At 40.4% G+C, this 12,838-nt stretch overlaps 1 protein-coding gene across 6 annotated transcripts in view; it reads right to left on the bottom strand.

The window, feature by feature from the left end:
- Positions 1–12,838, bottom strand: part of tex9 (testis expressed 9) — a 125,099-nt gene that overhangs the window by 33,833 nt on the left and 78,428 nt on the right. For all 6 annotated transcript variants that reach the window (XM_048615980.1, XM_048615981.1, XM_048615982.1 and 3 more), the window contains 2 exons: positions 7,282–7,364; positions 474–647 (listed from right to left, as the gene is read on the bottom strand). In XM_048615980.1, the coding sequence (XP_048471937.1) occupies positions 474–647; positions 7,282–7,364 (257 nt within the window). The remainder of the gene's footprint in view (positions 1–473; positions 648–7,281; positions 7,365–12,838) is intronic.

Here is a 12,838-nt window from a genome sequence, read left to right as displayed (position 1 = left end):
TCTAGTGCCCATTCTAGTTGCCACCATGCATAGGGATCAGTAAACAGCAATGAAACAGGGCAGTGAGGGGTCAGAAGCCAAGCTAACAAATGTTGGAAGTGGGCCATTGTGAATATTGTGATTCCATAATTTTAGTTGAATTGATTTAAAAAACATTTGAAAAATCCTTTGAATTGCTATATTAATCCTATTCTTTGATACAAGCAGTTACCAACACATTTCTATGACTGCATGAGCAGTGAGTACAGCCTTGCAGTTATACTTGCAGCAAATGTAGAATGCAAGTGACAACCAAGCATTTGCACACGACCTTGAGAGAGATGATTACTCATGACCAGTTTAGAACAATTTGATAGAGGCCTGAAAACAGGTCACCTGCCTGCACTTTTCAGCTATAGTTGGTAATGATTAAGTGATATTCATTAGTGGCAGTTAATTAAGAATTACACAGATCATTACACTATAAATTATACCTTTTGCAAAGAAGTCACTTGTTGTTGCAATCCATCACTTTTCCTGCGTGCCTCATCTGCCAGGGTCTTGTATTTATCAATTTGTGTCTGCTGGATGCTGGTTGTTTTCTGTAACTTGTTACGTTCCTCCTCTATCTCTTTTAATCGATTGGTCAAGGAATTATTTTCATCGTCCTTTTATTTAATGAACAATGAGAAGTTATGAAAAATAATCTTGCAAGTAGGTTTTTACTGAAATTAAAATCTTTCAATTGAAATGGTCACTCAGTTTCAGCAGCCAACATTAAGATTAGTAATACAAAATGAACAGAAAATCATCACCAATTAAACATTTCAAATTAAGAGAAGTTAAAGGGAATGCAGTAGAATTTCAAAAGATGTGTCTCATATGGGTGGTAAGGTGGCTCAGTGGTTAGCACTGTTGCCTCAGCGCTAGGGACTCGAGTTTGATTCCACCCTCAGGCGACTGTCTATGTGGAGTTTGCACATTCTCCCCGCATTTGCGTGGGTTTCCACTGGGTGATCTGGTTTTCTCCCCTAGTAGAAAGATGCACAGTTTAGGTGGACTAGCCATGCTAAATTGCCCAGAGTCTCCAGGGATGTGTAGGTTTGATACATTAGTCATGGGAAATTGAGGATTACAGGGAATAAGATTTGGGGGTGTAGGTGGGTTTGGGTGGGATGCTCTTTGGAGGGTCAGTGCAGACTCAATGGGTTGAATGGCCTGCTTCTGCACTATAGGGATTCTATGATTCTACGTGTACCATATAAAAAACACTTGTAAAAGCAATTAAGGCATGAAATTAAACTAAATCTAGTTACATGAGTAAGGAAATGGCTAAGGAACAGAAAGCAAAGAGTAGTATAAATAAGTTTATGATACCTGATAAATGACCAGTCATTTTCCATTTATAAAGATAATTTGGAATAGGGGCAACAGGAATGAGGTGGACATTTACTAGCAATATCAAGTTGGGGTACATTGAACAGTGGAAAAGAATGTGGGATGTTAAAGCAGGACATGGATGGGTTTTAAAAGTCATCAGACAGCTCAGGTGCAGTTTAATGCAGAAAAGCAATATGTTGTAACCTAAGAAAAACAGGGTAGAAGGATGTGTGAAATGTTACAATTCTTAAAATATAAAAGCAAATCTGATTTGCAGGTGCAAGGTATAAGTAGTTCAGGTAGAACAGACTATTACAAAAAGTACTGGGGCAAAAACAAGAAACAGATATTCAATTTATCCAGCATATTTGAAAGACTGAAGAAATACTGCAAATTGGATTATTACATGTAGTTTTCAGCACCCTACTAAAGGTAAGCATTAAAGTAGTGGAAAGCACATAGAGAAGGTTCATTTAAATCATATAAAGAAAGATCATATTTATGAAGGGAAAGCTGAAAAAAAAATCAGGTTAATGAAAATTTTGACTACTGAATAAACAAAGAATAAAATTGGTGAACAGTAAACTTAAAGGAAAATCACTGGAAGAACGTAGAAGATAAATTCACAGCCATTAGGGCATGGATGTTAGGCAATAAGTAGCTATTGAGACTGACGTTTAGAATTGAATAAATGTGGCAACACCCACATTCTATAAATTAATATATAAAAAAAAAGTATTTGATATTGTTGGAAAAAGTAAGAAAACATTGAAGACGTTCCATTGAACTTTACCAGAAATTGGCTAAGTGTTAATTTGGTGAGTTTCTCTCTGCAAGACCTAGTGGGTTTTCTCATGCTATTCTCCCAAACTCACCTCACTACCAATATACCGGGCCCTATGGTAACCTGCTCATCATATTACCCCATTTGCCATAAGTGGAATTACTGGCCACTGCCAAGATCTCCCAGGATTCTTAGCAAAGGTACTAGTTGTGTATCCACTCAACTGCTGACAATCCATAGCTGCATTGCAGAATTCCTGCAAATTGCTCTAAACACGTTGGACAGAGGGAAATTGGCACCTGCGATGCTGTGATTCTCCCAACTTTTCTCACCAATACCCACATTGTTCAGTGGCTAGGAAGATTCTGTCTTTTGTCTCTTAGCAAAGCACAATGATAGCATCCCCCTGTTTCCAACCATTGATACTGCCTGAACCTAGAATCTCATTAACTTCCTTTATAATACTTCCCAAATGAGTTTACATGCTTCTAGGTAAATTGTATTCCTATCCGTGGAATATTTGTAGTCAGCATCTAGTTGCTGAGACCAAATATCATTTAAAAAGAACTACAACTATAGTTTACAGTACCTTTCTCTAAATGTTTAACACTTTTCTATCTTCTGGTGATAGAATGCTTATGCACTGCTTTTACTCATCCTGGTATAGACTCTCTCCAGTCTACAGTACATCTTTTTTCTTCCTTCCTGTACCATCAACTCAAAGTTGCTTCTGGAATATCTCTGTTGAGTTCATGAGCTGACGACAAAATCCATTCAGCAGCATTTATCTCTAACTTTTTCCAAGTCTAGTAAATGGCCAAAGTAAAATTGTTGCACACAAAAATGACTGGAGAAATATTGCTAAATATCAAAAATAAGTTGAGCATACCTAATTCTTATAAGAACCAGAAAACAGACCGTACATTGTAGGATTTTTCTTTAAAAATGCATGAGTCATAATAACTGAGTCCAATTGAGAATGTTGATTTCGTGATGATAAATAATGTGGGCAAGTCATGAATGATGCAGGTAATGAGACAGAAATAGGATGTTCAGTTCCTTCCTTATTTATATTTTGACTAGAGTTTGCAGTTTTCTGAGGTAGCTCTAAGACAGAGCGTTAAACATTGCGTGAGTTCGGGGAGAAGGAGGGAAAGGCATTTTGGGCAAGAGAAACCGGTCAATAAAACAAACACTAACCCTGTTAAAAATAAAGTCAGTTCAGGCAAATGTGTAATGAATTATCCCTAGTCCAGATAATATCTACCACATGTGTAATATTTTCCATACCCACAGATGTTTTAATATCAATATGTTTACAATGACTGGTGCTCCTAAGATCAAATGGTTCTCTCAGCTAGACTTTGATTTCAGAATTCATTTAAAGGCAAATTTTACAAGATATCTGTCAAAACTATTCATAAGTTTGGTGTAACATTATAGAACAGTTACCATTGACAACTTCCTTCAGCATAAATCTTACTCTGGCATTTACCCAAGACAATGCGTTTTAATTGTATTATACATTCAAAGATTACAAACGTTTCTATTTATTAACTAGTACTAACACTTTTAATGACCTGAGCTTAATTCTGATGAGGACAGAGTGTGTAAGGAGGATTTCAAAATAAATATACATCAGTTACATGCTGTCACAGGTGTTTTCACAAACTGAGACGTTATACTTCATATTTTTAACCCTGAGTCCGATGAAAACGTGGGTAATAATAAAGCTGCATCACATACGGCGCAAATATCGTTTCATTTAGCATTGTGATAATTAAATGTTTATTTTCCAATGAATGCAAAGTATAGTAGTCATCAAGGGGCTGAGGATAAGCCAAGAAGGGATACTTTTTTTTTTAAGTTAACTGAGTACCACTACTTATAGTAAGTATTCCATAGGTTCAGCAATCACTGGCCACAATTGTGTCTAACTATCCAAATATCTCAGATAAAATAACCTATATATATATATATTTATAATACATTTGTAAATTAAATATACTTAAAATATTTATAAATGAAATTAAAAGTTAAGCATATACAGTTTTAAATGACAACAGGAAGTCTATAAGAGGCATCTTTTGCTATTAAGGACAGATTTATTAAGAGCTCCAAGTCAGTGACAAAAGTCTCTTGAGACTCTCTACATTTGATTTTTCACCTAAGTAATCTTACTAAAATTAGATATGACAGTTAATTTCCAAATACATAAGTGTGAATTGGAATTTCTTCTCCTTCTGGCTCTGAGAACTCCAAACCAACTCAAAATCTCACAACCATCATTTGGTATTCAATCTGCCTACTCTTCAGGATTTCCAAACACCCTCTCGGAATACCTGTAATGGGTTGATACTACAAGCGTCCTAGCTTAGCAAAGGAGCAATATTCGGCCATTTTGTGAACAGAGAAGATCACACAACGTTATTCAAAGAAATACTGGTGTGTTCTCTTGTTGTCCTGGCTCATATTTATCCTTCAACCAGCAAAACTGAAAAATCAAATTATTTGGGGAATTAATTTCACTATTTGTGGGACCATCTGTGTACAAATTCCCAATACTGACAAGTGTCTACACTTGTAAAGCATGTTCAGGAAATTCAATTTATGAAAGAAGCTGTTAAATGCAGAATTTGGATAGGTTTATTTTATTCTTTCACAGGTAAGAGTGTTGCTGGCTACAGCAGCAATGTATTGCCTAGCCGTAGTTGCTCTTGAAAATGTGTTGGTGAGCTGCTTTCTTGAACCACTGCAGTCCTTAGAGTGTAAGGTCACTTATGTTAGGAAAAGAGTACTGTGTGGCTTGGAGGTGAACTTCTGCTGCTCTTGTCCTTCTAGATGGTAGAGGTTGGTAATTTGGAAGGTGCTGCCACAGGAGCCTTGGTGTGTTGCTGCAGTGCTGAAATTGTAATTTGATGATGGAGAGGTGGTGAATGTTAAGTTAGTAGATGGGGTGGCAATCAAAGAGGCTGCTTTGTGTTGGATGGTGTGAGCTTCTAGAGTGTTGGAGTTGCACATATCCAGGTAAGTGGAGATGCATGGTAGCACCACCACCTGGAAGTTCACCTTCATGCCACACAGCACTCCCTTATGGTCAATGATAGTCCCTAGGATGTGAATAGTAGGGCAATAACAATGCCATTGAATATCAAGTGATGATGTTCAGATTCTCTCTTATTTGAGATCGTGATTACTTGGCACTTGTGCAGCACAAATGTTGTTTGCCACTTGAAAAACTAAGCCTGAATTTTGTCCAGACCTTGCTGGACCTCAATATGAACAGTTTCAGAATTTGAGGAGTTGTGAATGGTGCTGAATATTATACAACTACTGAACTTATGATGGAGGGAAGGACATTGACGAAGCAGCTGCAAATATGATTTGGGCCTTGGGCACTACCCTGAGGAAAACCTGCAACAATGTCATTAGTCTGAGATGATTGCTCTTCAATAACCATAGCTATCTTCCTTTATGAAAGGCATAGATCCAGCCAGTGTTGAGTTTTCTCCTTGATATCTATTGACTTCAATTTTGTCAGAGCTCCTTAATGCTATACTTAGTCAAATGCTGCCTTGATGTCAAGGGCAGTAACCTCACCTCTGGAGTTCAGCTCTTTTGTCTGTATATGGACCAAGACTGAACGGAGGTCAGGACCTGAGTGTCAGTGAACAGCTTATTGCTAAGTAAGTGCTGCTTAATAGCACTATCAACAATTCCTTCTATCACTTTGCTAATGATTGCGAGTGGACTGATGGTATAATAATTAGCTGGATTGGATTTCTTCTTCATTTTGTGGACAAGATACACCTGGACAATTTTCCACATTGTTAGATAGACGCCAGTGTTGTAGAGCTGGAACAGCTTGATTAGGGAACAGCTAGTCGGAGCACACTGTATTGTCAGGGCCCACAGCCTTTACAGTATCCAGTGCCTGCAGCCATTTCTTGATATCACATGGGGTGAATCAAATTGGCTGACATCTGATGTTGGAAACTTCAGGAAGAAGCTATGATGGATCATCCACTCAGCATGTCTGGCTGAAGATGTTTGCCCAGCTTTGTCTTTTGTACTGATGTGCTGGGTCCCACGTCATTCAACATAGGGATACATTGGAGTCTGCTTCTCCAGTGAGTTGTTTAATTGTTCATCACCATCCATGACTGGATGTTGCAGTACTGCAGACCTGAGATCTGATTTGTTGGTTGTGTGATCACGTAGTTCTGTTTATCACACTCTGCTTCTGCAGTTTGGCATGCTGGCAGTCAAGTTGGAGCTTCATCAGGTTGACATTTCATCTTGAGGTTTCCCTGATGTTGCTCCTGTCATGCCCGCCTGCAATCTTCATTAAATCTGTGTTGGTCCCCATCTTAAAAGTAATGGCAGAGCGGGGAATATGCTGAGCCATAAGTTACAGATTGTGGCTGAATACAATTCTTCTGCAGATGAAGGCTCACTGCGCCTCAGGGATGCCTTATTTTGAATTACTAGATCTGTTAGAAATTTATAGCATATAACACAATGGTTGTGTAACGCAACACAATGAAGGGTATCTTCAATGTGTTGTCAGGAGTTTGTGTCTACGGGTGTTATGATCTCATCTGATGAAAGAAGTGAACAAGTCAGAACCAAGGACAGAATTTTTTCTTTTCATTTACCATGGAGGTCAGTCACTGAATATATTCACTTGAGGCTGCCATTGCACTTCTGATAAAATAACATAAAAGGTTACTACACAAAAGACCCTAAAATACAATAGTGAACCAGTTGGTTATTCGTGACAATTACTATCATTTCAAGGTAACCATTACTGAGGAAAGCTTTCAATTTCCAGATTTTTATTCATTTAATTTATTAAACTGATTAATTAATTGATTTCATAAATCTTTGAATGAACTTCAACAGCCTTGTGACTTTCAGCCATATATTTATTGTATTGTGAAGTGATCTTTGTATTTCATCCCTTCCCCCTGTATTTTAACATATGTTGTTTATTCTTATTACTCCCTAATTACCTATTCATCGTGCACTCAATATATGACAATGATATTATTAGTATTTGATTATGACATTATAACATCTATACAGCTAACAGTAAATGTTTGTGATATTGTGTAATTACATATTTAAAATCTTACCTTCTTGTTGTATTCATGAGCGAGTCGATCCAATTCCTCCTGCATTACTCGTAGTTTCGCTTTCAGAAATCGTATCTGGGCCTCTGTGAATTCAGATAAACACATTTTCTTATTTTTTTCTATTATCAATTTAATTGTACAGAATTCAAGAAAACAAAAGTGTTTAAAAAATTCTTTACAGTGCATATAATGTTAACAGTTAGACGGGTTGCCCTACAAAGAAAAAGTAGATTATCACTGTCAGAACAGCATCATAGAATCTCAACAGTGCGGTAAGAGGCTATTCAGCCCATCAAGTTTACACCAACCCACTGAAGAGCATCCCACCCAAACCCAGCCCTTAATTCTATCCCATAACCCTGCATTGCAATGGCTAATTCACCCAACCTGCACACCCCTGGACACCACAGGTAATTTAGCACGGCCAATCCACCTAACCCGCACTTCTTTGGAGTGTGGGAGGAAACTACAGCATCTGGGAAGAATGTGCAAACTCCATACAGACAGTTACCCAGGGCTGGAATCGAACCTGGATCCCTGGCACTGTGAGGTAGCAGTGCTAAACACTGAGCCACAGTGCCATGTCCTACAAAGTTAAAATTAGTAATTTTTTTCTCTATTCGGTTAGATGGGTATTGTAGTGATCGTAACGCGGTCAGCCAGGTGGACATCTTAAAATTTGAGGTCTCTGACTAGGGCTGCTAATCTGGTCCAATCAGGGAGCCCTGGCTGACAGATAAGAACAGGGGTGTCAGACAATCTGTTCACTCTGAGAGCTGGCTGGATCAGTGTCAAGAACTCTCCACGCATAAATAAAGGGCAACTTGGTGACGGGATACAGGCCTCTATGGAGTTATTTCAGTGGTGACGAGAAAAACATGCTTCTGAAGAAATTTGCTCACCACAGTTGTCTTTCACTTGGGGTAGCCATTTCTGGCACCACACTGTTATTTGGGAAGTTTGACTTGTTCAATCCTGCCATTGAAGACTGGGCCCAGTATTTAGAAAGACAAAATGACATTGGGGCAGATGAAAACTTACAAGTAATTCTCCTGACATCTTGTGGACCTGCAGCTTTTTCGATTATTAGGAGCCGAACTTTCCCCGAGGCACCAGATACTAAAACCTTTCAAGAATTAACGGATTTAGTTAAGGAATATTACAAACTCAAGCCTCCTCTAATTCTGAAATGCTATTGGTTTTACTCGGTGATTCAACAACCAGGGGAATCCGAATTGGGATTTTTGACTGAGGTAAGACAAACTGCAGAGGCATGTGACTTTGGTTTAACCCTTAATGAGATGCTGAGAGACTATTAGGTATGTGGGATTAATGACGTGACCATGCAAAATCACCTACTAGCTGAAGCCCAACTAGACTTCAAACAGGTGCTACAACTGGCTTTATCATTGGAAAATGTGACAAGTGGAGTAACTCCAGTCCCCCAGCCTGCCTCAATCCTCTACAGTTTGCCTCCCGACATAACAAGTCCACAGTGGATGCCATATCCCTACTCCTGAACTCATCCCTGGAACAATCGGACAACAAAGACACCTATGTCAGACTCCTGTTCATTGACCACAGCTCCACCTTCAACACCGTTATCCCCTCCAGACTGATCTCAAAACTCCATGACCTTGGTCTCGGCTCCGCCGTCTGCAACTGGATCTTCATCTTTCTGACCCATAGGCCGCAATTAGTGAGGATAGGTAACTGCACCTCCTCCACAATAAAACTCAACACTGGAGACCCCCAAGGAAGCGCCCTTAGCCTCATGCTATACTCCCTGTGAACCTGTGACTGTGTTGCCAAATTCTGAACGAATGCCATCTACAAGTTTGCTGATGACACCACCGTGGTGGGACAGGTATCTAACAACGAGTCAAAATACAGAAGGGAGACAGAGGGCTTGGTGATGAGGTGCAATGAAAGCAACCTCTCTCTCAACATCAGCAAAACTAAAGAACTGATCATTGACTTAAAGAAAGGAGGAGAACACGCCCTCATCTACATCAATGGAACTGAGGTTGAGAGGGCGGAGTGCGTCAAGTTGAGAGTGACGATAACCGACAACCTATCCTGGACTTGCCACGTAGATGCAACAGTCAAGAAGGCACAACAACAATTCTTCTTCCTCAGGTAGCTCAGGAAATTTGGCATGACCATAAAGGCCCTCACCAATTTCTACAGATGCACCATTGAAAGTATACTGACTGTGGATAACGGCTTGGTATGGCAACTGCTCTGCCCAGGACCATAAGAAACTACAGAAGGTGGTGTGTGCAGCCCAGACCATCCCAGAAGCCAACCATCCATCCACGGACTCCACTTACATGGCTCGCTGCTGCAGAAAGGCTGCCAACATAATCAAAGACCCATTCCACACTGGTAATGACCTCCTACAACCTCTTCAGTCAGGCAGAAGATACAGAAGCCTGAACACACGCACAAGCAGGTTCAGGACCACCTTCCCAGCCATTATTAAATGATGAATGGACTCTCTAGCCTCAAATAATGCCAATCTTGCTAACGTTGAACTCACCTAGCACACACCCTGTGCAAGATAACCTGTATGCCTCTAAGTCTTTTTGATGTGTACATCCTTGCTTACTATAATCTGGCTGTACTGCTTGTAAACAAAGTTTTTCACTGTACTTTGGTACACGTGACAATAAATCGATCAATCAATCCATCATGAGTTACAGGGTATTCCAAGAGAAGTGGACACCCTTGCCAGTCCGACTGAGCTTGGGGAACACCACTTGAGGGCAGGCAATTGGCCAAATGAATAAAATTTTCTTGAGGATCCGATCCAGCAGGCTATTGCAGTTGCTGCTAGAACATAGATTCAAGACAACAAAAGAGTCTCACTTGACCTAAATTGAGTAACAGAACTCATACATTGGTATCCAAGAGACTAACACCCTGGAAAGTCCATCTACAGCTGGTTTGGAAAAGTTAAATTGCTTAGCAACATTCAAATCAAAAGCATTCAAAATAAACATCTGGTTAAATGGTCACCCAGTCCTAATGGAGGTTGACACTGGCACAGCCATTTCAGTGATCGCAGAACCAGTCTATTCAGCCCCTCCCTATAGCTCAAACCTTCCAATTCTGGCAACATTCTTGTAAATTTTTTCTGAACCCTTTCAAGTCTCCTATAGCAGGGAGACCAGAGTTGCACACAGTATTCCAATAGTGGCCTAAGCAATGTCCTGTATAGCCGCAACATGACTTCCCAACTCCTATACTCAATGCACTGACCAATAAAGGCAAGCATACCAAACGCCTTCTTCACTAACCTATCTACCTGCGACTCCACTTTCAGGGAACTACGAACCTGCACTCCAAGGTGTCTTTGTTCAGCAACACTCTCCAGGACCTTGCTATTAAGTGTATAACTCCGGCCCTGATTTGCATTTCTGAAAGACAGCACCTCACATTTATTTAAATTAAATGCCATCTGCCACTCCACAGCTCATTGGCCCATCTGATCAAGATTCCGTTGTACTCTGAGGTAACCTCAGGTGTCTACTACACCTCCAATTTTGGTGTCATCTGCAAACTTACTAAGCATACCTCCTATGTTCACGTTCAAAGCATTTATATAAATAATGGAAAGCAGTGAACCCAATACCAATCCTTGTGGCACACCGCCCATCACAGACCGCCAGTCTGAAAAGCAGGTCTCCACCACCGCCCACTGTCTTCTACCTTCAAGCCACTTCTGTATCCAGATAGTTAGTTCTCCCTCTATTTATTGAGATTTGTCTAAACTTTAAAAATATAAAACATAAATACTAAGTTATCCTGGAACAGTGTTTTTAGAGCAGTAAGACTGTGCTATTTTCTGGGTCTGTGGATTGTTAAGATGCAAAGATAGCATTTAGTCGAATGATGTGTTCTTCCTGTTGGATGTAGGAGATTAGGGAGAATTTCATTGTTACTGATGATTATGTCTGCAGGAAGTCTGTTTGGTTGCGAATCCTGTTGGATTGCATGGATCGGTTAAAGCGGCACTTAGAGGAAATGAAGAATTTACAGGAGCTAGGGGATGTAATGGATGGTAGTTGCAGGAAGGGAGAAAAACCATAGATACAGTCAGGTAGATGGGTTACCTCCAGGAAAGGTAGGTGAGGGAGGCAGGTTGTGCAGAAGTCTCCTGTGGCTATCCCCATCTCAAACATGTATGCTGTTTTGGAAAATGTAGGGGTGATGGACTCTCAGGGGAATGTAGCACCAACAACCAGGTTTCTGGTACTAAGACTGGCTCTAATGTAACAAGTGGTATGTCAGGTTCCAAGCAATCAGTTGTGATAGGGGAGTCTCTAGTCAGAGGCACAGACATGTGTTTCTGTGGCTGACAACAAGACATCTAATTATACGTTGCCTCTCTGGTGCCAGGATCAAGGACATCTCAGAGAGCATGCAGAATATTCTCAAAAGAGAGAGGGACCAGCAGGAAGTTGTCATACACATTGGGACTAATGACACAGGATGAGAATAGGACAAGGTTCCGAGGAGAGAATATAGGAAATTAGGCAGGAAGTTAAAAAATAGGCCTTGAGGGTAGTAATATCTAGATTACTCTTGGTACCATGAGCTAGTGAGAGTAGGAATAGGGGGATAGAGAAGATGAATGCGTGGCTGAGGAGTTGGTGCAGGGGAGAAGGATTCACATTTTTGGATCATTAGAATCTCTTCTGAGGTGACCTGTATAAGAAGGACAGATTGCACCTGGATTAGAAAGGGACTAATATACTGGTGGGGAGATCTGCTAGAGCTGCTTGGGACCATTTAAACCAGTTTGGCTTGGTGGGGGGGGGGGGTTAACGGGGGAACGGGACCTAGGGAGATAGTGAGAAAAGGGATCAGTCTGACACTGGTGCAGTTGGGAAGAGGAGCAAGTCTAACACTCAGGCAGGAACAAAGCAGAGAAGGAGGTAGGGCTGATAAATTAAATCCCATTTATTTCAAAGCAAGAGGCCTGACAGATAACTCAGGACATGGTTGGGAATATGGGACTGGGACATCATAGCAATTACAGAAACGTGGTTTAGGGATGGACAGGACCAGCAGCTATATGTCCCTGGGTATAGATGCTATAGGAAGGATGGAAAGAAGATGGGGCAAGAGAGGAGGGGGAAGATGGTGTTTTTGATTAGGGATAACGTTATAACTATACTTATGGAGGATATTCCTGGGAGTATATCCAGGGTAGTTATTTGGGTGGAACTGAGAAATAAGAAAGGGATGATCACCTTATGGGGATTGTACTTTAGACCCCCCCAGTAGTCAGCGAGAAATTGAGAAGTAAATTTGTAAGGAGATCTGAGTTATCTGTAAGAATAATAGGGTGGCAATAGTAGAGGATTTTAACTTTCCAAACACAGACTGGGACTGCCATTGTGTTAAGGGCTTGGATGGAGAGGAACTTGTTATGTGTACGCAAGAAAATTTTCTGATTCAGTATGTGCATGTACTTACTACAGAAGGAGCAGATCTTGACCTACTCTTGGGAAACAAGGCAGGGCAGGTGACTGCGGTATTAGAAGGA

Source organism: Rhincodon typus, chromosome 33, assembly GCF_021869965.1.
Source record: "Rhincodon typus isolate 14 chromosome 33, sRhiTyp1.1, whole genome shotgun sequence".
Classification (NCBI taxonomy): domain Eukaryota; kingdom Metazoa; phylum Chordata; class Chondrichthyes; order Orectolobiformes; family Rhincodontidae; genus Rhincodon; species Rhincodon typus.
The sequence above is the reverse complement of the archived record's forward strand: the minus strand, read 5'-3'. Positions and strand labels throughout refer to the sequence as shown.